At 61.6% G+C, this 24,412-nt stretch overlaps 1 protein-coding gene across 1 annotated transcript in view; it reads right to left on the bottom strand.

The window, feature by feature from the left end:
- LOC133625016 (leucine-rich repeat-containing protein 14-like) overlaps positions 1 to 24,412 on the bottom strand; it is a 27,666-nt gene extending 3,254 nt beyond the window's left edge. The window contains 3 exon segments of the mRNA XM_061991371.1: positions 8,162 to 8,401; positions 8,485 to 8,564; positions 24,379 to 24,412. Coding sequence (XP_061847355.1) covers positions 8,162 to 8,401; positions 8,485 to 8,564; positions 24,379 to 24,412 — 354 coding nt within the window.

Raw genomic sequence — 24,412 nt, 5'->3', positions numbered from 1 at the left:
GCCTTCACGGCCCCCAATCCCTGAGGCCCCCCTCAGCTGCCCTCACACTCCCCCAATCCCCGGGGACCCCTCAGCTGCCCTCACCCCCCCCCCCCAATCCCCGGGGACCCCTCAGCTGCCCTCACCCCCCCCCCCCCCAATCCCCGGGGACCCCTCAGCTGCCCTCACCCCCCCCCCCCCAATCCCCGGGCACCCCTCAGCTGCCCTCACACCCCCTGTCCCCGCGGACCCCTCAGCTGCCCTCACACCCCCAATCCCCGGGATTCCCCTCAGCTGCCCTCACGCCCCCAGTCCCCGCGGACCCCTCAGCTGCCCTCACGCCCCCCAGTCCCCGGGGACCCCTCAGCTGCCCTCATCCCCCCCCCCCCAATCCCCGGGGACCCCTCTGCTGCCCTCACGGCCCCCAGTCCCCGGGGACCCCTCAGCTCACCTCCCGCCCGCCGCCCCGCTCCCGCCGGGCCCCTCACGGCCGCGCTTCCAGGCATTGGCACTGCACCCCGGCACCGCCCCTCCGCCAATCAGAGCGAGAGTTTCACCACGGAAGGCGGGCCCGGCGTCGTTACTAGGTGCCGCCTGCCATCCTCGCCCGCCCATTGGCTGCCGCCGTGTCTGTCATCGCTTCCTCCCTTCTTATTGGCTGAAGGGCGGCGGCAGCGGGAAGTTCGATCTGAGCCCCAGACGCTGCGGTCCCTGCGCGGCTCCGGGAGGTCTCGGATCCCCCCGGGCCGGGGAACGGCCCCGCTCCGCACGCCATGGAGCGGCAGCGGGAGGTCAAGGCCCTGCTGAAGAGCTGGGAAGCGGCTTTTCTCCGGGAGCAGCGGAGGAAGCGCGGCCAGGTGCCCGCTGCGGGGGGCGGGGATGGGGAGGGGCGGCGGGGCAAAGTGGGTTTTTAATGGGGTTCTGAGGGGAAAGGTGGAGTTTTGAGAGGAAAAGTGAGGGGTTTTGTGAATTTCTGAGGAACAAGTGGAATTGGGAGGAGCTTGGAGGGGAAAAGTGGGGTTTTGGTGGAGTGTTGAGGGGAAAAGTAGGGGTTTGGTGGACTTTAAGGAGAAAAGAGTGGGGTTGGTGGTCTGCTGAGGGGGAAAAGTGGAGATTTGTGGGGTTCTGAGGGGAAAAGTGGGGGTTTGGTGGGGTTCTGAGGGGAAAAGTGTTTTTTTGTGGGGTTCTGAGGGGAATAAAGGTTTTTGTAGAGCTTTAAGGAGAAAAGAGTGGGGTTGGTTGTGTGCTGAGGGGGAAAAGTGGAGATTTGTGGGGTTCTGAGGGGAAAAGTGCGGGCTTGGTGGAGTCTGGAGTGGAAAAGTGGAGGTTCGGTGGGGTTTTGAGGGCGAAAGTGGGTTTTTGATGGGGTTCTGAGGGAAAAAGTGGAGTTTTGAGAGGAAAAGAGGGGAGTTTGTGAATTTCTGAGGAACAAGTGGGAATTGGGAGGAGCTTGGAGGTGAAAAGTGGGCTTTTGGTGGATTTCTGAGATACAAGTGGGATTTGAGTGGAGCTCTGAGGGGAAAAGTGGGGGTTTTGTGGAGTGTTGAGAAGAAAAGGGGTTTTAGTGGAGTTGTGAGTGAAAAAGTGGCGATTTGGAGGATTTTTGAGGGTAAAAGTAAGTTTTTGATGTGGTTCTGAGGGGAAAAATGGGTTTTGGCAGAGTTTTGAGGGCAAAAGTGGAGGGTTTGTGGACTTCTGAGGAACAAGTGGGAATTTGGAGGAGCTTTGAGGGGATAAATGAAGTTTTGGTGGAGTTTTCAGATGAAAAGTGGAGTTTTGGTGGAGTGTTGAGGGAAAAAGTGGGGTTTTGGTAGAGCTTGGAGTGAAAAAGTGGGGGGTTGGTGGCTTTTTGAGGGTAAAAGTGGGGTTTTGGTGGGGTTCTGAGGGGAAAATGGGTTTTTTGTAGAGTTTTAAGGAGAAAAGAGCGGGATTGGTGGTCTGCTGAGGGGGAACAGTGGAGATTGGTGGGGTTCTGAGGGGAAAAGTGCAGGCTTGGTGGAGTCTGGAGTGGAAAAGTGGAGGTTCGGTGGGGTTTTGAGGGCGAAATTGGGTTTTTGATGGGGTTCTGAGGGGAAAAGTGGAGTTTTGGTGGAGTTTTCAGATGAAAAGTGGGGTTTTTTGTGGAGTGTTGAGAAGAACAGTGGGTTTTACTGGAGTTTGGAGTGAAAAAGTGGGGGTTTTGTGGAGTGTTGAGGGCGAAAGTGGGGGTTTTGTGGAGTGTTGAGAAGAAAAGGGGTTTTAGTGGAGTTTGAAGTGAAAAAGTGGGGATTTGATGAATTTTTGAGAGTAAAAGTAGGTTTTTGGTGTGGATCTGAGGTGAAAATGAGTTTTTGTGGGGTTTTAAGGGGAAAAGTAAGGTTCTGGTGGAGTGTTGAGGGCAAAAGTGGGGTTTTGGTGAGATTCTGAGAGGAAAGAATTGGGTTTTGATGGTGTTGTGGGGAGAAAGTGGGATTGTGGTGTAGTCTTGAGAGGAAAACTGGGTTTTGGCAGAGTTTTGAGGGCAAAAGTGGGGGATTTGTGGACTTCTGAGGAACAAGTGGGAATTAGGAGGAGCTTTGAGGGGGAAAGTGAAGTTTTGGTGGAGTGTTGAGGGGAAAAGTGGGGTTTTGGTGGAGCTTGGAGTGAAAATTGGAGGTTCAATGGGTTTTTGAGGGCGAAAGTGGATTTTTGATGGGATTCTGAGGCGGAAAATGGATTTTTTGGTGGAGTTTTAAGTGGAAAAGTGGAGGTTTGAGAAGAAAAGTGGGGATTTGGTGGACTTAAGAGGAACAAGTGGGATTTTGGAGGAGCTTTGAGGGGAAAAGTGGAGTTTTGGTGGGGTTTTTAGATTAAAAGTGTGGGTTTGGTGTATTTTTAAGGGCAAATGTGGGATTTTGTGGACTTTGGAGTGGTAAGGTGTGGGTTTGGTGGATATTTGGGGCAAAAGCGGGGTGTCTTGTGGTTCTGAGGGAAAAAGAGAGGGTTTGGTGGTCCACTGAAAGGAAAATGAGTTTTTGTGGAGTTTTAAGGGGAAAAGTGGGGTTTTGGTGGGGTTTTAAGATGAAAAATGCAGTTTTGGTGGAGATTTCAGATGAAAAGTGGAGTTTTGGCTGCCCTCACGCCCCCCCAATCTCCGGGGTCCCCTTCAGCTGCCCACACGCCCCCCAATCCCCGAGGCCCCCCTCAGCTGCCCTCACCCCCCCCAATCCCCGGGGTCCCCTTCAGCTGCCCTCACCCCCCCCAATCCCCGGGGTCCCCTTCAGCTGCCCTCACCCCCCCCAATCCCCGGGGTCCCCCTCAGCTGCCCTCACCCCCCCCAATCCCCGGGGTTCCCCTCAGCTGCCCTCACCCCCCCCAATCCCCGGGGTTCCCCTCAGCTGCCCTCACGCCCCCCAGTCCCCGGGGTTCCCCTCAGCTGCCCTCACCCCCCCCAATCCCCGGGGACCCCTCAGCTGCCCTCACGCCCCCAATCCCCGGGGTTCCCCTCAGCTGCCCTCACCCCCCCCCAATCCCCGGGGACCCCTCAGCTGCCCTCACCCCCCCCCAATCCCCGGGGACCCCTCAGCTGCCCTCACCCCCCCCCCCCCAATCCCCGGGGACCCCTCAGCTGCCCTCACCCCCCCCCCCAATCCCCGGGGACCCCTCTGCTGCCCTCACGGCCCCCAGTCCCCGGGGACCCCTCAGCTCACCTCCCGCCCGCCGCCCCGCTCCCGCCGGGCCCCTCACGGCCGCGCTTCCAGGCATTGGCACTGCACCCCGGCACCGCCCCTCCGCCAATCAGAGCGAGAGTTTCACCACGGAAGGCGGGCCCGGCGTCGTTACTAGGTGCCGCCTGCCATCCTCGCCCGCCCATTGGCTGCCGCCGTGTCTGTCATCGCTTCCTCCCTTCTTATTGGCTGAAGGGCGGCGGCAGCGGGAAGTTCGATCTGAGCCCCAGACGCTGCGGTCCCTGCGCGGCTCCGGGAGGTCTCGGATCCCCCCGGGCCGGGGAACGGCCCCGCTCCGCACGCCATGGAGCGGCAGCGGGAGGTCAAGGCCCTGCTGAAGAGCTGGGAAGCGGCTTTTCTCCGGGAGCAGCGGAGGAAGCCCGGCCAGGTGCCCGCTGCGGGGGGCGGGGATGGGGAGGGGCGGCGGGGCAAAGTGGGTTTTTAATGGGGTTCTGAGGGGAAAGGTGGAGTTTTGAGAGGAAAAGTGAGGGGTTTTGTGAATTTCTGAGGAACAAGTGGGAATTGGGAGGAGCTTGGAGGGGAAAAGTGGGGTTTTGGTGGAGTGTTGAGGGGAAAAGTCGGGGTTTGGTGGACTTTAAGGAGAAAAGAGTGGGGTTGGTGGTCTGCTGAGGGGGAAAAGTGGAGATTTGTGGGGTTCTGAGGGGAAAAGTGGGGGTTTGGTGGGGTTTTGAGGGGAAAAGTGTTTTATTGTGGGGTTCTGAGGGGAATAAAGGTTTTTGTAGAGCTTTAAGGAGAAAAGAGTGGGGTTGGTTGTGTGCTGAGGGGGAAAAGTGGAGATTTGTGGGGTTCTGAGGGGAAAAGTGCGGGCTTGGTGGAGTCTGGAGTAGAAAAGTGGAGGTTCGGTGGGGTTTTGAGGGTGAAAGTGGGTTTTTGATGGGGTTCTGAGGGGAAAAGTGGAGTTTTGGTGGAGTTTTCAGATGAAAAGTGGGTTTTTTTTGTGGAGTGTTGAGAAGAACAGTGGGTTTTACTGGAGTGTGGAATGAAAAAGTGGGGTTTTGGTGGAGTGTTGAGGGGAAAAGGGGTTTTAGTGGAGTTTGGAGTGAAGAAGTGGCGATTTGGTGGATTTTTGAGGGTAAAAGTAGGTTTTTGGTGTGGTTCTGAGGGGAAAAATGGGTTTTGGTGGAGTTTTAAGGAGAAAAGAGTGGGGTTGGTTGTCTGGTGAGGGGGAACAGTGGAGATTGGTGGGGTTCTGAGGGGAAAAGTGCGGGCTTGGTGGAGTCTGGAGTGGAAAAGTGGAGGTTCGGCGGGGTTTTGAGGGCGAAAGTGGGTTTTTGATGGGTTTCTGAGGGGAAAAGTGGAGTTTTGAGAGGAAAAGAGGGGAGTTTGTGAATTTCTGAGGAACAAGTGGGAATTGGGAGGAGCTTGGAGGTGAAAAGTGGGCTTTTGGTGGATTTCTGAGATACAAGTGGGATTTGAGTGGAGCTCTGAGGGGAAAAGTGGGGGTTTTGTGGAGTGTTGAGAAGAAAAGGGGTTTTAGTGGAGTTGTGAGTGAAAAAGTGGCGATTTGGAGGATTTTTGAGGGTAAAGGTAAGTTTTTGGTGCGGTTCTGAGGGGAAAAATGGGTTTTGGCAGAGTTTTGAGGGCAACAGTGGGTTTTACTGGAGTTTTGAGGGGAAAAGTGGGGGTTTGGTGGGGTTTTGAGGGGAAAAGTGTTTTATTGTGGGGTTCTGAGGGGAATAAAGGTTTTTGTAGAGCTTTAAGGAGAAAAGAGTGGGGTTGGTGGTCTGCTGAGGGGGAAAAGTGGAGATTTGTGGGGTTCTGAGGGGAAAAGTGCGGGCTTGGTGGAGTCTGGAGTAGAAAAGTGGAGGTTCGGTGGGGTTTTGAGGGTGAAAGTGGGTTTTTGATGGGGTTCTGAGGGGAAAAGTGGAGTTTTGGTGGAGTTTTGAGAGGAAAAGTGGGGGATTTGTGGACTTCTGAGGAACAAGTGGGAATTTGGAGGAGCTTGGAGGGGGAAAACTGGCATTTTGGTGGAGTGTTGAGGGAAAAAGTAGGGGTTTGGTGGACTTTTGAGGAACAAGTGGGGGTTTGGAGGAGCTTTGAGGGGAAAAGTGGGGGTTTTGTGGAGTGTTGAGAAGAAAAGGGGTTTTAGTGGAGTTTGGTGTGAAAAAGTGGCGATTTGGTGGATTTTTGAGTCTAAAGGTAAGTTTTTGGTGTGGTTCTGAGGGGAAAAATGGGTTTTGGCAGAGTTTTGAGGGCAAAAGTGGAGGGTTTGTGGACTTCTGAGGAACAAGTGGGAATTTGGAGGAGCTTTGAGGGGATAAATGAAGTTTTGGTGGAGTTTTCAGATGAAAAGTGGAGTTTTGGTGGAGTCTGGAGTGGAAAAGTGGAGGTTCGGTGGGGTTTTGAGGGCGAAATTGGGTTTTTGATGGGGTTCTGAGGGGAAAAGTGGAGTTTTGGTGGAGTTTTCAGATGAAAAGTGGGGTTTTTTGTGGAGTGTTGAGAAGAACAGTGGGTTTTACTGGAGTTTGGAGTGAAAAAGTGGGGGTTTTGTGGAGTGTTGAGGGCGAAAGTGGGGGTTTTGTGGAGTGTTGAGAAGAAAAGGGGTTTTAGTGGAGTTTGAAGTGAAAAAGTGGGGATTTGATGAATTTTTGAGAGTAAAAGTAGGTTTTTGGTGTGGATCTGAGGTGAAAATGAGTTTTTGTGGGGTTTTAAGGGGAAAAGTAAGGTTCTGGTGGAGTGTTGAGGGCAAAAGTGGGGTTTTGGTGAGATTCTGAGAGGAAAGAATTGGGTTTTGATGGTGTTGTGGGGAGAAAGTGGGATTGTGGTGTAGTCTTGAGAGGAAAACTGGGTTTTGGCAGAGTTTTGAGGGCAAAAGTGGGGGATTTGTGGACTTCTGAGGAACAAGTGGGAATTAGGAGGAGCTTTGAGGGGGAAAGTGAAGTTTTGGTGGAGTGTTGAGGGAAAAAGTGGGGTTTTGGTGGAGCTTGGAGTGAAAATTGGAGGTTCAATGGGTTTTTGAGGGCGAAAGTGGATTTTTGATGGGATTCTGAGGCGGAAAATGGATTTTTTGGTGGAGTTTTAAGTGGAAAAGTGGAGGTTTGAGAAGAAAAGTGGGGATTTGGTGGAGTGTTGAGGGGAAAAGTGTGGTTTTAGTGGACCTTGGAGTGAAAAAGTGGAGATTTGGTGGGTTTTTGAGGGCAAAAGTGGGTTTTTTGTGGGATTCTGAGGAGAAAAAGGGTTTTTTGTAGAGTTTTAAGGAGAAAAGAGGGGCGTTGGAGTTCTGCTGAGTTGGAAAAGATGCAGATTGGTGGGGTTCTGAGGCACCAGTGGGATTTTGGGGGAGCTTTGAGGGGAAAAGTGGAGTTTTGTTGGTGTTTTCAGATGACAAGTGTGGTTTTAGTGGAGTTTGGAGTGAAAAAGTGGGGGGTTGGTGGATATTTGAGGGCAAAGGTGGGTTTTTGATGGGGTTCTGAGGGGAAGATGGGTTTTTGTGGAGTGTTGAGGGGAAAAGTGGTGCTTTGGTGGGCTTCTGACAAAAAAGTTGGGCTTTGGTGTAGTTTTGAGGGGAAAAGTGAGCTTTTTGTGAGTTTTGAAGGGAAATGTTGGGGTTTTGTGGAGTTTTAAGGGGGAAAAAGTGGGATTTTGGTGGAGTTCTGAGGGGAAAATTGGGGAGGTGATTTGAGGGGAAAAAAAAGTAGTGTTTTTGTGGTGGTGTTTGGACAAAAAGATAGAATATTGGGGTTTTGGTGGTGAAATCTCTGCCAGGAGGCTGCAGCGAGCTGGAGGTCGGTCTCTGCTCCCAGCTAGTGAGTGACGGGCCAAGAGGAAAGGGGCTCAGGGTGCCCCAGGGGAGGTTGAGGCTGGAGCTGAGGCAGAACTGTTTCCCTGAGAGGGGTGTCAGCCGCTGTGCCAGGCTGCCCAGGGAGCTGGGGGAGTGCCCAGCCCTGGAGGGACCCCAAAGTCCTGGAGCTGAGGTGCTGAGGGCTGTGGGTCAGTGGTGGCTGTGGCAGGGTGAGGGCTCAGGGCTGGGCTCCTGCAGCTCAAAGGGCTTTTCTAACCCAAATGATTCTGTGGTTTGCTCCCTGCAGCTGTGGCATCATCACAGATGCCAGTCCTGGGTCGCTCAGCACCATCTGCTGCCACGGCCTCCGCGGCCGCTACGTCACCGTCACCATCCTGGGCCGGGAGGAGCAGTTCACTCTCTGTGAGGTCGAGGTCTACACTGTCCACCCCGAGCCATGAGGGGCTTTTAAGGGGGACAAGGTGAGGAGTTTCCCCCCTGGCACCAGGACCCGCTGACATCAGATGCCCCTGGAGGCTCCCTGTCGTCAGAACCACCCTAATAAACATCTCCACGGGGCCTTTTTGTGCATCACCATCCCCATCCCATAGGCTCCAGAGGACCATGGCATCACCATCCCCACCCCGTGGGCTCCACAGAACCATGGCATCACCATCCCCACCCCGTGGGCTCCACAGGACCATGGCATCACCATCCCAACCCCACGGGACCTCCAGCCTCTTTCCATCACCACCCTTGAGGCCCATGGGGTTCCACCATCCTCATCCCCACTCTGTGGCTCCCCAGGACCTGTGGTGGCCACCTCGGGGTGGGGGTGGCCGTGGGAGGTCACTGACTCGCCCGTGAAGCCTTTGGAGATGGAGTGGAAGGAGGTGAGTTCCACCGAGTCCAGGTAGGGCGGCCCCATCTCTGTCAGCACCTTCCTGAAGGAGTGGAAGGCCGAACCCTCAGCATACACGTTGTCCTGGTACACCTGGAGGAGGGGGGAAACTGGTGGGGTTACCTAGATGTTGGGGTCCACCTCACATACCCCCCGAGTCTGAGGGTCCCACTCACCTCGTCAGCCATGAGGAAGAGCCTCTCCTCGAAGGCGAATTTGATGACGGCCTCAATGCACTGACGGCTCTGGACCTGCCCTGGGAGGGGGGAGAAGGGGGGAGGTTGGCATAGCGGAGTGGGGGGGTCCAGTCCCACTCCCACCATGGGTTTGGGGGGCCCAGTCCTGCTCCTGATGGGTTTTGGGGGGCTCAATCCCTTTTCCTGATAGGTTTGGGGGCCCAGTCTTGCTCCCTATGGGTTTGGGGTATGGGCTCAGCCCCACTCCTGATGGGTTTTAGGGGACTCAGTCTAGTTTCCCATGGGTATGGGGGGGCTTAGACCCCCTCTCCTGATAGGTTTGGGGGACCCAACCTGCCTCCCTATAGATTTGGGAGGAGAGTCATCCCCACTCCTGATGGGTTTGGGGGGGCTTAGCCCCTGCTCCTGATGGGTTTTGGGGCCTTCACCCCACTCCTAATGGATTTGAGGGGACTCAGTCCCACTTCCTATGGCTTTTGGAGGGTCTCAACCCAGTTCTTGGGTATGTTTTGGAGGTCTTAGTAGGACCAGTAAAGCACTGGGGGTCTCAGAATGGGACTGGGAGGGCACTGGGAGCTCACAGCCCTGGTACCAGAAGTCCCATCCCAACCTCAGGGTCCCATCCCAGCCCCAGGGTCCTATCCCCAGGGTCCCATCCCAGTCCCAGGATCCCATCCCATCCCTGATATCCCACCCCTGGGGTCCCATCCCACCCCTGGGGTCCCATCCCATCCCTGAGGTCCCATCCCAGTCCCATCCCATCCCATCCCTGGGGTCCCATCCCATCCCACCCCTGAAGTCCCATCCCTGGGGTCCCATGCCAACCTCAGGGTCCCATCCCACTCCTGGGGTTCCACCCCTGGGGTCCCTTCCCAGTCTCATCCCACCCCTGGAGTCCCATCCCAGTCCTATACCATCCGACCCCTGAGGTCCCACCCCTGGGGTCCCATCTGACCCCTGGGGTCCCATCCAGTCCCTCCCCACCCCTGGGGTTCCATCCCACCCCACACCTGGGGACCCACCCCACACCTGGGGTCCCATCCCATCCCACCCCTGGAGACTCATCCCACCCCTGGGGTCCCATCCCATCCCACCCCTGGGGTCCCAACCAGTCCCATCCCATCCCACCCCTGGGACCCCATCCCATCCCATCCCACCCTGGGGCCCCATCCCATCCCATCCCACCCCTGGGGCCCCATCCCACCCCTGGGGTCCCATCCCATCCCATCCCACCCCTGGGGTCCCATCCCATCCCACCCCTGGGGTCCCATCCCATCCCACCCCTGGGGTCCCATTCCATCCCACCCCTGGGGTCCCAGCCACTCCCATCCCATCCCACCCTTGGGGTCTCATCCCATCCTTGAGGTCCCATCCCACCCGTGGGATCCCATCCCATCCATCCCATCCCACCCCTAGGGTCTCCTCCCATCCCACCCCTGGGGTCCCATCCCATCCCACCCCTGGGGTCCCATCCCATCCCACCCCTGGGGTCCCATCCCATCTCACCCCTGGGGTCCCATCCCAACCCCTGGAGTCCCATCCCACCCGTGAAGTCCCATCCCTGGGGTCCCATCCCAACCTCAGGGTCCCATCCCACCCCTGAGGTCCCATCCCACCCCTGGGGTCCCATCCCACCCCTGGGGACCCATCCCAACCCTGGGGTCCCAGCCAGTCCCACCCCACTCCTGGATTCCCATCCCAGTCCTATCCCATCCCACTCCTGAGGTCCCACCCCTGGGTTCCCATCCCACCCCTGGGGTCCCTTCCCATCCCATCCCTGAAGACTCATCCCACCCCTGGGGTCCCATCCCATCCCACCCCTCGGGTCCCCTCCCATCCCACCCCTGGGGTCCCATTCCATCCCCTCTCATCCCACCCCTGGGGTCCCATCCTAACCCTGGGGTCCCATCCAGTCCCATCCAATCCCATCCCATCCCACCCCTGGGGAGTTATCCCACCCCTGGGGTCCCATCACATCCCATCCCACCCCTGGGGTCCCATCCCATTCCACCCCTGGGGTCCCATCCCATCCCAACCCTGGAGACCCATTGCACCCCTGAAGTCCTATCCTTGGGGTCCCATCCCAACCTCAGGGTCCCATCCCACCCCTGGGGTTGCATCCCACCCCTGGGGTCCCATCCCAGTCTCATCCCACCCCTCGATTCCCATCCCAGTTCTATCCCATCCCACCCCTGGCGTGCCATCCCACCCCTGGGGTCCCATCCCATCCCATACCTGAAGACTCATCCCACCCCTGGGGTCCCATCCCATCCCATCTCACCCCTTGGGTCCCATCTCACCCCTGGGGTCCCATCCCACACTTGGGGACTCATCCCACCCCTGGAGTCCCATCCCATCCCACCCCTGGGGTCCCATCCCATCCCAACTCTTGGCTCTCATCCAGTCCCATCCCATCCCACCCCTGGGGTCCCATCCCACCCCTGGGGTCCCATCCTTTCCCACCCCTGATGTCCCATCCCACCCCTGGGATCTCATCCCATCCATCCCATCCCACCCCTCGGGTCCCCTCCCATCCCACCCCTGGGGTCCCATTCCATCCCCTCCCATCCCACCCCTGGGGTCCCATCCGAACCCTGGGGTCCCATCCAGTCCCATCCAATCCCATCCCATCCCACCCCTGGGGTCCCATCCCACCCCTGGGGACTCATCCCATTCCTGGGGTCCCATCACATCCCATCCCACTCCTGGGGTCCCGACCCATCCCACCCCTGAAGTCCCATCCCACGGTCCCATCCCATCCCACCCCTGGGGTCCCATCCCATCCCACCCCTGGGGTCCCATCCCATCCCACCCCTGGGGTCCCATCCCATCCCACCCCTGGGGTCCCATCCCACCACTGGGGACGCATCCCACATCTGGGGTCCCATCCCAACCCTGGGGTCCCATCCAGTCCCATCCAATCCCATCCCACCCCACCCCTGGGGTCCCATCCCACCCCACCCCTGGGGTCCCATCCCACCCCTGGGGTCCCATCCCATCCCACCCCTGGGGACTCATCCCAGCTCTGGGGTCCCATCACATCCCATCCCACCCTTAGGGTCCCATCCCATCCCACCCCTGGGGTCCCATCCAGTCCCATGCCATCCCACCCCTGGGGTCCCATCCCATCCCTGATGTCCCATCCCACCCCTGGGATCTCATCCCATCCATCCCATCCCACCCCTGGGCTCCCATCCCACCCCTGGGGTCCCATCCAGTCCCATCCAATCCAATCCCATCCCAACCCTGGGGTCCCATCACATCCCATCCCACCCCTGGGGTCCCATCACATCCCATCCCACCCCTGGGGACTCCTCCCAGCCCTGGGGTCCCATCACATCCCATCCCACCCCTGGGGTCCCATCCAGTCCCATCCCACCCCTGGGGTCCCATCCAGTCCCATCCCACCCCTGGGGTCCCAGCCAGTCCCATCCCATCCCACCCCTGGGGTCCCATCCCATCTCACCCCTGAGGTCCCATCCCACCCATGGGGTCCCATCCAGTCCCATCCAATCCCATCCCACCCCACCCCTGGGGTCCCATCCCACCCCTGGGGTCCCATCCAGTCCCATCCCACCCCTGGGGACTCATCCCATCCCACCCCTGGGGTCCCATCACATCCCATCCCACGCCTAGGGTCCCATCCCCTCCCAAACCTTGGGTCCCATCCAGTCCCATCCCATCCCACCCCTGGGGTCCCATCCCATCCCACCCCTGGGGTCCCATCCCATCCCAACCCTGGAGACCCATCCCATCCCTGGGGTCCCATCCCAACCTCAGGGTCCCATCCCACCCCTCGGGTTCCATCCCTGAGGTCCCATCCCACCCCTGGTGTCCCATCCCACCCCTGTGGTCGCATCCCAACCCTGGGGTTCCCAGCCACTCTCATCCCATCCCACCCTTGGGGTCTCATCCCATCCTTGAGGTCCCATCCCACCCGTGGGATCCCATCCCATCCATCCCATCCCACCCCTAGGGTCTCCTCCCATCCCACCCCTGGGGTCCCATCCCATCCCACCCCTGGGGTCCCATCCCATCTCACCCCTGGGGTCCCATCCCAACCCCTGGAGTCCCATCCCACCCGTGAAGTCCCATCCCTGGGGTCCCATCCCAACCTCAGGGTCCCATCCCACCCCTGAGGTCCCATCCCACCCCTGGGGTCCCATCCCATCCCACCCCTGGGGACCCATCCCAACCCTGGGGTCCCAGCCAGTCCCACCCCACTCCTGGATTCCCATCCCAGTCCTATCCCATCCCACTCCTGAGGTCCCACCCCTGGGTTCCCATCCCACCCCTGGGGTCCCTTCCCATCCCATCCCTGAAGACTCATCCCACCCCTGGGGTCCCATCCCATCCCACCCCTCGGGTCCCCTCCCATCCCACCCCTGGGGTCCCATTCCATCCCCTCTCATCCCACCCCTGGGGTCCCATCCTAACCCTGGGGTCCCATCCAGTCCCATCCAATCCCATCCCATCCCACCCCTGGGGAGTTATCCCACCCCTGGGGTCCCATCACATCCCATCCCACCCCTGGGGTCCCATCCCATTCCACCCCTGGGGTCCCATCCCATCCCAACCCTGGAGACCCATTGCACCCCTGAAGTCCTATCCTTGGGGTCCCATCCCAACCTCAGGGTCCCATCCCACCCCTGGGGTTGCATCCCACCCCTGGGGTCCCATCCCAGTCTCATCCCACCCCTCGATTCCCATCCCAGTTCTATCCCATCCCACCCCTGGCGTGCCATCCCACCCCTGGGGTCCCATCCCATCCCATACCTGAAGACTCATCCCACCCCTGGGGTCCCATCCCATCCCATCTCACCCCTTGGGTCCCATCTCACCCCTGGGGTCCCATCCCACACTTGGGGACTCATCCCACCCCTGGAGTCCCATCCCATCCCACCCCTGGGGTCCCATCCCATCCCAACCCTTGGCTCTCATCCAGTCCCATCCCATCCCACCCCTGGGGTCCCATCCCACCCCTGGGGTCCCATCCTTTCCCTCCCCTGGGGACCCATCCCACCCCTGGGGTCCCGTCCCAGCCCTTGGTGCCGCAGGGTACCGGTGGGGCTGCCGGAGTTGATGATGCACAGCACCCGTGTGCAGCAGTGCCGGCGGCCCTCGGCCAGCGCCCGCCGCAGCTCACTCAGCGCCAGTGCCCAGCACCGTTCCTCGTCCAGGTAGTAGCCGAGCTGCAAGGCCCCCAGCTCGGCGATGGTGGCCGAGTACAGCGGGTACTGCAGGATGGGCATCAGCACCCGCGTGCGAGAGGGCGCCGAGCCCGTCACCAGCAGCTTCAGGATGGTCTGAGGGCATTGGCATGGCATGATGGAGGGTGACGGGGGGCTGCGGACACGATGGGGGGGGGACACAGGGATGGTGAGGGGACACGGGGATGGTGAGGGGACACGGGGATGGTGAGGGGAGAAGGGGATGGTGAGGGGAGAAGGGGGTGGTGAGGGGAGAAGGGGGTGGTGAGTGGCACAGTGTGAGCACAGGGATGGTGATGGTACACGGGAGGGTGAGGGGACATGCGGCTGGTGAGGGGACACGGGGGTGGTGAGGGGATAAGGGCATGTTGAGGGGACACGGGGATTGTGAGGGGACACGGGGGTGGTGAGGGGAGAAGGGGATAGTGAGGGGAGAAGGGGCTGGTGAGGGGACACGGGGCGGGTGAGGGGACATTGGGCAGGTGAGGGGACACGGGGGTGGTGAGGGGACAAGGGCGTGGTGAGGGGACAAGGGCGTGGTGAGGGAAGAAAGGGATGATGAGGGGACACGGGGGTGGTGAGGGGACACGGGTGGGGTGAGGGGACAAGGGGATGGTGAGGGGAGACGGGCATGGTGAGGGGAGAAGGGGAGGTTGAGGGGAAAAGGGGGTGGTGAGGGGACATGGGGCAGGTGAGGGGCCACGGGAGTGGTGAGGGGACACTGGGATAGTGAGGGGACACTGGGATGGTGAGGGGACAAGGGAGTGGTGAGGGGAGAATGGTATGGTGAATGGACACGGGGATGGTGAGTGGACAAGGGGATTGTGACGGGTACAGTGTGGGCACAGGGATGGTGAGGGGAGATGGCGAGGGGAGATGGGGATGGTGAGGGGAGATGGGGATGGCGAGGGGACATGGGACTGGTGAGGGGACACAGCGGGTGGTGAGGGGAGAAGGGGAGGTTGAGGGGACAAGGGGGTGGTGAGCGGACAAGGGGGTGGTGACGGGGCGCGGGGCATGTGCGGGGACACGGGGGTGGTGAGGGGACACGGGGATGGTGAGCGGAGAAGGGGATGGTGAGGGGACACGGGGATGGTGAGGGGACATGGTATGGGCACAGGGATGGTGTGGAGCACGGTGTGGGCACAGGGATGGTGTGGGACACTGTACATGGACAATGAGGGGACATTGTGTGGGCACAGGGATGGTGTGGGGGCACAGTGTGGGCACAGGGATGGTGAGGGACATGGTGTCGGCACAGGGATGTTATGGGACATGGTGTGGGCACATTGATAGTGAGGGGACACAGTGTGGGCATAGGTAAGGTGGGGGGACACGGTGTGGGCACAGGGACAATGAGGGGACACGGTGTGCGTACAGGGATGGTGAGGGGACATGGTGTCCGGGCACAGGGATGGTGGGGGGCCACAGTGTGGGCACATGGATTGGGAGGGGCACAGTGTGGTTATAGGGATGGTGTGGAACATGGTGTGGGCACAGGGATGGTGTCGGACATGGTGTGGGCATAAGGATGGTGTGGGACAAGGTGTGGGCACAGCGATGGCGTGGGACACGATGTGGTCACAAGGATGGTGTGGGACTCGCTGTGGGCACAGGGATGGTGAGGGCACACTGTGGGCACAGGGACAATGAGGGGACACGGTGTGGGCACAGGGATGGTGAGGGGACATGGTGTGGGCATAAGGATGATGTGGGACAAGGTGTGGGCACAGCGATGGTGTGGGACATGATGTCGGTACACGGATGGTGTGGGACACGGTGTGGGCACAGTGACAATGAGGGGACACGCTGTGGGCACAGGGATGGTGTGAGACATAGTGTGGGCACAGGGATGGTGAGGGGCACAGTGTGGGCACAGGAACAATGAGGGTCCCATCCCAGTCTCATCCCACCCCTAGGGTCCCATCCCAGTCCTATCCCATCCCACCCCTGAGGTCCCACCCCTGGGATCCTATCCCATCCCAACCCTAGGGTCCCATCCAGTCCCATCCCATCCCATTCCATCCCACCCCTGGGGACTCATCCCACCCCTGGGGTCCCATTCCATCCCATCCCAACCATTGGGTCCCATCCCACCCCAACCCTGGGGTCGCATCCAATCCCACCCCTGAGGTCCCATCCCACCCCTGGGGTTCCCATCCCATCCCACCCCTGGGTTCCCATCCCATCCCACCCCTGGGGTCCCATCCCATCCCACCCCTGGGGTCCCATCCCATCCCACCCCTGTGGTCGCATCCCACCCTTGGGGTCCCATCCTAGTCTCAATCCACCCCTGGAGTACCATCCCAGTCCTATCCCATCCCATTCCATCCCATCCCACCCATGGGGTCCCATCCCATCCCACCCCTGGGATCCCATCCCATTACATCCCATCCCACCCCTGGGTCCCATCCCACCCCTGGGGTATCATCCCATCCCAACCCTGGGGTCCCATCCAGTCCCCTCCCACCCCTGGGGACCCCTCCCACCCCTGGGGTCCAATCCCACCCCTGTGAACCCATCCCAACCCTGGGGTCCCATCCAGTCCCATCCCATCCCACCCCTGGGGTCCCATTCCACCCCTGGGGTCCCATCCCATCCCACTCCTGGGGACTCATCCCACCCCTGGAGTCCCATCCCAACCCTGGGGTCCCATCCAGTCCCATCCCAACCCTGGGGTCCCATCCCACCCCTGAAGTCCCATCCCTGGGGTCCCATTCCAACCTCAGGGTCCCATCCCACCCTTGGGGTCCCACCCCTGGGGTCACATCCCACCCCTGAGGTCCCATCCCACTCTCGTCCCACCCCTGGAGTCCCATCCCAGTCCTATCCCATCCCACTCCTGAGGTCCCACCCCTGGGTTCCCATCCCACCCCTGGGGTCCCTTCCCATCCCATCCCTGAAGACTCATCCCACCCCTGGGGTCCCATCCCATCCCACCCCTCGGGTCCCCTCCCATCCCACCCCTGGGGTCCCATTCCATCCCCTCTCATCCCACCCCTGGGGTCCCATCCTAACCCTGGGGTCCCATCCAGTCCCATCCAATCCCATCCCATCCCACCCCTGGGGAGTTATCCCACCCCTGGGGTCCCATCACATCCCATCCCACCCCTGGGGTCCCATCCCATTCCACCCCTGGGGTCCCATCCCATCCCAACCCTGGAGACCCATTGCACCCCTGAAGTCCTATCCTTGGGGTCCCATCCCAACCTCAGGGTCCCATCCCACCCCTGGGGTTGCATCCCACCCCTGGGGTCCCATCCCAGTCTCATCCCACCCCTCGATTCCCATCCCAGTTCTATCCCATCCCACCCCTGGCGTGCCATCCCACCCCTGGGGTCCCATCCCATCCCATACCTGAAGACTCATCCCACCCCTGGGGTCCCATCCCATCCCATCTCACCCCTTGGGTCCCATCTCACCCCTGGGGTCCCATCCCACACTTGGGGACTCATCCCACCCCTGGAGTCCCATCCCATCCCACCCCTGGGGTCCCATCCCATCCCAACTCTTGGCTCTCATCCAGTCCCATCCCATCCCACCCCTGGGGTCCCATCCCACCCCTGGGGTCCCATCCTTTCCCACCCCTGATGTCCCATCCCACCCCTGGGATCTCATCCCATCCATCCCATCCCACCCCTCGGGTCCCCTCCCATCCCACCCCTGGGGTCCCATTCCATCCCCTCCCATCCCACCCCTGGGGTCCCATCCGAACCCTGGGGTCCCATCCAGTCCCATCCAATCCCATCCCATCCCACCCCTGGGGTCCCATCCCACCCCTGGGGACTCATCCCATTCCTGGGGTCCCATCACATCCCATCCCACTCCTGGGGTCCCGACCCATCCCACCCCTGAAGTCCCATCCCACGGTCCCATCCCATCCCACCCCTGGGGTCCCATCCCATCCCACCCCTGGGGTCCCATCCCATCCCACCCCTGGGGTCCCATCCCATCCTACCCCTGGGGTCCCATCCCATCCTACCCCTGGGGTCCCATCCCACCACTGGGGACGCATCCCACATCTGGGGTCCCATCCCAACCCTGGGGTCCCATCCAGTCCCATCCAATCCCATCCCACCCCACCCCTGGGGTCCCATCCCACCCCACCCCTGGGGTCCCATCCCACCCCTGGGGTCCCATCCCATCCCACCCCTGGGGACTCATCCCAGCTCTGGGGTCCCATCACATCCCATCCCACCCTTAGGGTCCCATCCCATCCCACCCCTGGGGTCCCATCCAGTCCCATGCCATCCCACCCCTGGGGTCCCATCCCATCCCTGATGTCCCATCCCACCCCTGGGCTCCCATCCCACCCCTGGGCTCCCATCCCACCCCTGGGGTCCCATCCAGTCCCATCCAATCCAATCCCATCCCAACCCTGGGGTCCCATCACATCCCATCCCACCCCTGGGGTCCCATCACATCCCATCCCACCCCTGGGGACTCCTCCCAGCCCTGGGGTCCCATCACATCCCATCCCACCCCTGGGGTCCCATCCAGTCCCATCCCACCCCTGGGGTCCCATCCAGTCCCATCCCACCCCTGGGGTCCCAGCCAGTCCCATCCCATCCCACCCCTGGGGTCCCATCCCATCTCACCCCTGAGGTCCCATCCCACCCATGGGGTCCCATCCAGTCCCATCCAATCCCATCCCACCCCACCCCTGGGGTCCCATCCCACCCCTGGGGTCCCATCCAGTCCCATCCCACCCCTGGGGACTCATCCCATCCCACCCCTGGGGTCCCATCACATCCCATCCCACGCCTAGGGTCCCATCCCCTCCCAAACCTTGGGTCCCATCCAGTCCCATCCCATCCCACCCCTGGGGTCCCATCCCATCCCACCCCTGGGGTCCCATCCCATCCCAACCCTGGAGACCCATCCCATCCCTGGGGTCCCATCCCAACCTCAGGGTCCCATCCCACCCCTCGGGTTCCATCCCTGAGGTCCCATCCCACCCCTGGTGTCCCATCCCACCCCTGTGGTCGCATCCCAACCCTGGGGTTCCCAGCCACTCTCATCCCATCCCACCCTTGGGGTCTCATCCCATCCTTGAGGTCCCATCCCACCCGTGGGATCCCATCCCATCCATCCCATCCCACCCCTAGGGTCTCCTCCCATCCCACCCCTGGGGTCCCATCCCATCCCACCCCTGGGGTCCCATCCCATCTCACCCCTGGGGTCCCATCCCAACCCCTGGAGTCCCATCCCACCCGTGAAGTCCCATCCCTGGGGTCCCATCCCAACCTCAGGGTCCCATCCCACCCCTGAGGTCCCATCCCACCCCTGGGGTCCCATCCCATCCCACCCCTGGGGACCCATCCCAACCCTGGGGTCCCAGCCAGTCCCACCCCACTCCTGGATTCCCATCCCAGTCCTATCCCATCCCACTCCTGAGGTCCCACCCCTGGGTTCCCATCCCACCCCTGGGGTCCCTTCCCATCCCATCCCTGAAGACTCATCCCACCCCTGGGGTCCCATCCCATCCCACCCCTCGGGTCCCCTCCCATCCCACCCCTGGGGTCCCATTCCATCCCCTCTCATCCCACCCCTGGGGTCCCATCCTAACCCTGGGGTCCCATCCAGTCCCATCCAATCCCATCCCATCCCACCCCTGGGGAGTTATCCCACCCCTGGGGTCCCATCACATCCCATCCCACCCCTGGGGTCCCATCCCATTCCACCCCTGGGGTCCCATCCCATCCCAACCCTGGAGACCCATTGCACCCCTGAAGTCCTATCCTTGGGGTCCCATCCCAACCTCAGGGTCCCATCCCACCCCTGGGGTTGCATCCCACCCCTGGGGTCCCATCCCAGTCTCATCCCACCCCTCGATTCCCATCCCAGTTCTATCCCATCCCACCCCTGGCGTGCCATCCCACCCCTGGGGTCCCATCCCATCCCATACCTGAAGACTCATCCCACCCCTGGGGTCCCATCCCATCCCATCTCACCCCTTGGGTCCCATCTCACCCCTGGGGTCCCATCCCACACTTGGGGACTCATCCCACCCCTGGAGTCCCATCCCATCCCACCCCTGGGGTCCCATCCCATCCCAACCCTTGGCTCTCATCCAGTCCCATCCCATCCCACCCCTGGGGTCCCATCCCACCCCTGGGGTCCCATCCTTTCCCTCCCCTGGGGACCCATCCCACCCCTGGGGTCCCGTCCCAGCCCTTGGTGCCGCAGGGTACCGGTGGGGCTGCCGGAGTTGATGATGCACAGCACCCGTGTGCAGCAGTGCCGGCGGCCCTCGGCCAGCGCCCGCCGCAGCTCACTCAGCGCCAGTGCCCAGCACCGTTCCTCGTCCAGGTAGTAGCCGAGCTGCAAGGCCCCCAGCTCGGCGATGGTGGCCGAGTACAGCGGGTACTGCAGGATGGGCATCAGCACCCGCGTGCGAGAGGGCGCCGAGCCCGTCACCAGCAGCTTCAGGATGGTCTGAGGGCATTGGCATGGCATGATGGAGGGTGACGGGGGGCTGCGGACACGATGGGGGGGGGACACAGGGATGGTGAGGGGACACAGGGATGGTGAGGGGACACGGGGATGGTGAGGGGACACGGGGATGGTGAGGGGAGAAGGGGATGGTGAGGGGAGAAGGGGGTGGTGAGGGGAGAAGGGGGTGGTGAGTGGCACAGTGTGAGCACAGGGATGGTGATGGTACACGGGAGGGTGAGGGGACATGCGGCTGGTGAGGGGACACGGGGGTGGTGAGGGGATAAGGGCATGTTGAGGGGACACGGGGATTGTGAGGGGACACGGGGGTGGTGAGGGGAGAAGGGGATAGTGAGGGGAGAAGGGGCTGGTGAGGGGACACGGGGCGGGTGAGGGGACATTGGGCAGGTGAGGGGACACGGGGGTGGTGAGGGGACAAGGGCGTGGTGAGGGAAGAAAGGGATGATGAGGGGACACGGGGGTGGTGAGGGGACACGGGGATGGTGAGGGGACACGGGGGTGGTGAGGGGACACGGGTGGGGTGAGGGGACAAGGGGATGGTGAGGGGAGACGGGCATGGTGAGGGGAGAAGGGGAGGTTGAGGGGAAAAGGGGGTGGTGAGGGGACATGGGGCAGGTGAGGGGCCACGGGAGTGGTGAGGGGACACTGGGATAGTGAGGGGACACTGGGATGGTGAGGGGACAAGGGAGTGGTGAGGGGAGAATGGTATGGTGAATGGACACGGGGATGGTGAGTGGACAAGGGGATTGTGACGGGTACAGTGTGGGCACAGGGATGGTGAGGGGAGATGGCGAGGGGAGATGGGGATGGTGAGGGGAGATGGGGATGGCGAGGGGACATGGGACTGGTGAGGGGACACAGCGGGTGGTGAGGGGAGAAGGGGAGGTTGAGGGGACAAGGGGGTGGTGAGCGGACAAGGGGGTGGTGACGGGGCGCGGGGCATGTGCGGGGACACGGGGGTGGTGAGGGGACACGGGGATGGTGAGCGGAGAAGGGGATGGTGAGGGGACACGGGGATGGTGAGGGGACATGGTATGGGCACAGGGATGGTGTGGAGCACGGTGTGGGCACAGGGATGGTGTGGGACACTGTACATGGACAATGAGGGGACATTGTGTGGGCACAGGGATGGTGTGGGGGCACAGTGTGGGCACAGGGATGGTGAGGGACATGGTGTCGGCACAGGGATGTTATGGGACATGGTGTGGGCACATTGATAGTGAGGGGACACAGTGTGGGCATAGGTAAGGTGGGGGGACACGGTGTGGGCACAGGGACAATGAGGGGACACGGTGTGCGTACAGGGATGGTGAGGGGACATGGTGTCCGGGCACAGGGATGGTGGGGGGCCACAGTGTGGGCACATGGATTGGGAGGGGCACAGTGTGGTTATAGGGATGGTGTGGAACATGGTGTGGGCACAGGGATGGTGTCGGACATGGTGTGGGCATAAGGATGGTGTGGGACAAGGTGTGGGCACAGCGATGGCGTGGGACACGATGTGGTCACAAGGATGGTGTGGGACTCGCTGTGGGCACAGGGATGGTGAGGGCACACTGTGGGCACAGGGACAATGAGGGGACACGGTGTGGGCACAGGGATGGTGAGGGGACATGGTGTGGGCATAAGGATGATGTGGGACAAGGTGTGGGCACAGCGATGGTGTGGGACATGATGTCGGTACACGGATGGTGTGGGACACGGTGTGGGCACAGTGACAATGAGGGGACACGCTGTGGGCACAGGGATGGTGTGAGACATAGTGTGGGCACAGGGATGGTGAGGGGCACAGTGTGGGCACAGGAACAATGAGGGTCCCATCCCAGTCTCATCCCACCCCTAGGGTCCCATCCCAGTCCTATCCCATCCCACCCCTGAGGTCCCACCCCTGGGATCCTATCCCATCCCAACCCTAGGGTCCCATCCAGTCCCATCCCATCCCATTCCATCCCACCCCTGGGGACTCATCCCACCCCTGGGGTCCCATTCCATCCCATCCCAACCATTGGGTCCCATCCCACCCCAACCCTGGGGTCGCATCCAATCCCACCCCTGAGGTCCCATCCCACCCCTGGGGTCCCCTCCCATCCCACCCCTGGGTTCCCATCCCATCCCACCCCTGGGGTCCCATCCCATCCCACCCCTGGGGTCCCATCCCATCCCACCCCTGTGGTCGCATCCCACCCTTGGGGTCCCATCCTAGTCTCAATCCACCCCTGGAGTACCATCCCAGTCCTATCCCATCCCATTCCATCCCATCCCACCCATGGGGTCCCATCCCATCCCACCCCTGGGATCCCATCCCATTACATCCCATCCCACCCCTGGGTCCCATCCCACCCCTGGGGTATCATCCCATCCCAACCCTGGGGTCCCATCCAGTCCCCTCCCACCCCTGGGGACCCCTCCCACCCCTGGGGTCCAATCCCACCCCTGTGAACCCATCCCAACCCTGGGGTCCCATCCAGTCCCATCCCATCCCACCCCTGGGGTCCCATTCCACCCCTGGGGTCCCATCCCATCCCACTCCTGGGGACTCATCCCACCCCTGGAGTCCCATCCCAACCCTGGGGTCCCATCCAGTCCCATCCCACCCCTGAAGTCCCATCCCTGGGGTCCCATTCCAACCTCAGGGTCCCATCCCACCCTTGGGGTCCCACCCCTGGGGTCACATCCCACCCCTGAGGTCCCATCCCACTCTCGTCCCACCCCTGGAGTCCCATCCCAGTCCTATCCCATCCCACCCCTGAGGTCCCACCCCTAAGGTCCCATCCCATCCCATCCCTAGGGTCCCATCCAGTCCCATCCTATCCCATTCCATCCCACCCCTGGGGTCTCATCCCGTCCCACCCCTAAGGTCCCATCCCATCCCAACCCTAGGGTCCCATTCAATCCCATCCCATCCCATTCCATCCCACCCCTGGGGTCCCATCCCATTCCACCCCTGGGGTCCCATCCCATTCCACCCCTGAGGTCCCATCCCACACCTGGGGTCCCATCCAACCTCTGGGGTCCCGTCCCATCCCATCCCACCCCTGGGGACCCATCCCAACCCTGGGGTCCAATCCAGTCCCATCCCATCCCACCCCTGGAGTCCCATCCCATCCCACCCCTGGGGTCCCATTCCACCCCTGAGGTCCCATCACACCCCTGGGGTCCCATCCCATCACACCATTGGGGACTCATCCCACCCCTGGGGACTCATCCCACGCCTGAGAACCCATCCCACCCCTGGGGTCCCATCCCATCCCATCCCTGCGGTCCTATCCCACCCCTGGGGTCCCATCCCACCTTTGGGGACTCATCCCACCCCTAGGGTCCCATCCCATCCCAACCCTGGGGTCCCATCCAGTCCCATCCTAACCCTGGGATCCCATCCCACCCCTGAGGTCGCATCCCACCCCTGGGGTCCCATCCCATCCCAGTCCTGGGGACTCATCCCACCCCTGGGGTCCCATCCCACCCCTGGGGACCCATCCAGTCCCATCCCACTCCTGGGGTCCCATCCCATCCCACCCCTGGAGTCCCATCCCACCCCTGGGGTCCCATCCCACCCCTGGGGTCCCATCCCATCCCACCCCTGGGGACCTATCCAACCCTGGTGTCCCATCCAGTCCCATCCCAGCCCTAAGGTCCCATCCCACCCCTGGGGTCCAATCCAGTCCCATCCCACCCCTGGGGTCTTATCCCACCCCTGAAGTCGCATCCCTGGGGTCCCATTCCAACCTCAGGGTCCCATCCCACCCTTGGGGTTCCACCCCTGGGGTCGCATCCCACCCCTGGGGTCCCATCCCAGTCTCATCCCACCCCTGGAGTCCCATCCCAGTCCTATCCCATCCCACCCCTGAGGTCCCACCCCTAAGGTCCCATCCCATCCCAACCCTGGGTTCCCATCCCGTCCCATCCCAACCCTGGGGTCCTATCCAGTTCCATCCAATCCCACCCCTGGGGTCCCGTCCCAGCCCTTGGTGCCGCAGGGTACCGGTGGGGTTGCCAGGGTTGATGATGCACAGCACCCGTGTGCAGCAGTGCCGGCGGACCTTGGCCAACGCCCGCCGCAGCTCACTCAGCGCCAGTGCCCAGCACCGTTCCTCGTCCAGGTAGTAGCCGAGCTGCAAGGCCCCCAGCTCGGCGATGGTGGCCGAGTACAGCGGTACTGCAGGATGGGCATCAGCACCCGCGTGCGAGAGGGCGCCGAGCCCGTCACCAGCAGCTTCAGGATTGTCTGAGGGCATTGTCAT

Source organism: Colius striatus, chromosome 2 (assembly GCF_028858725.1).
Source record: "Colius striatus isolate bColStr4 chromosome 2, bColStr4.1.hap1, whole genome shotgun sequence".
NCBI classification, from domain to species: Eukaryota; Metazoa; Chordata; class Aves; order Coliiformes; family Coliidae; genus Colius; species Colius striatus.
Note: the sequence above shows the minus strand (reverse complement) of the source record. Positions and strands in the feature narration are given on the sequence as shown.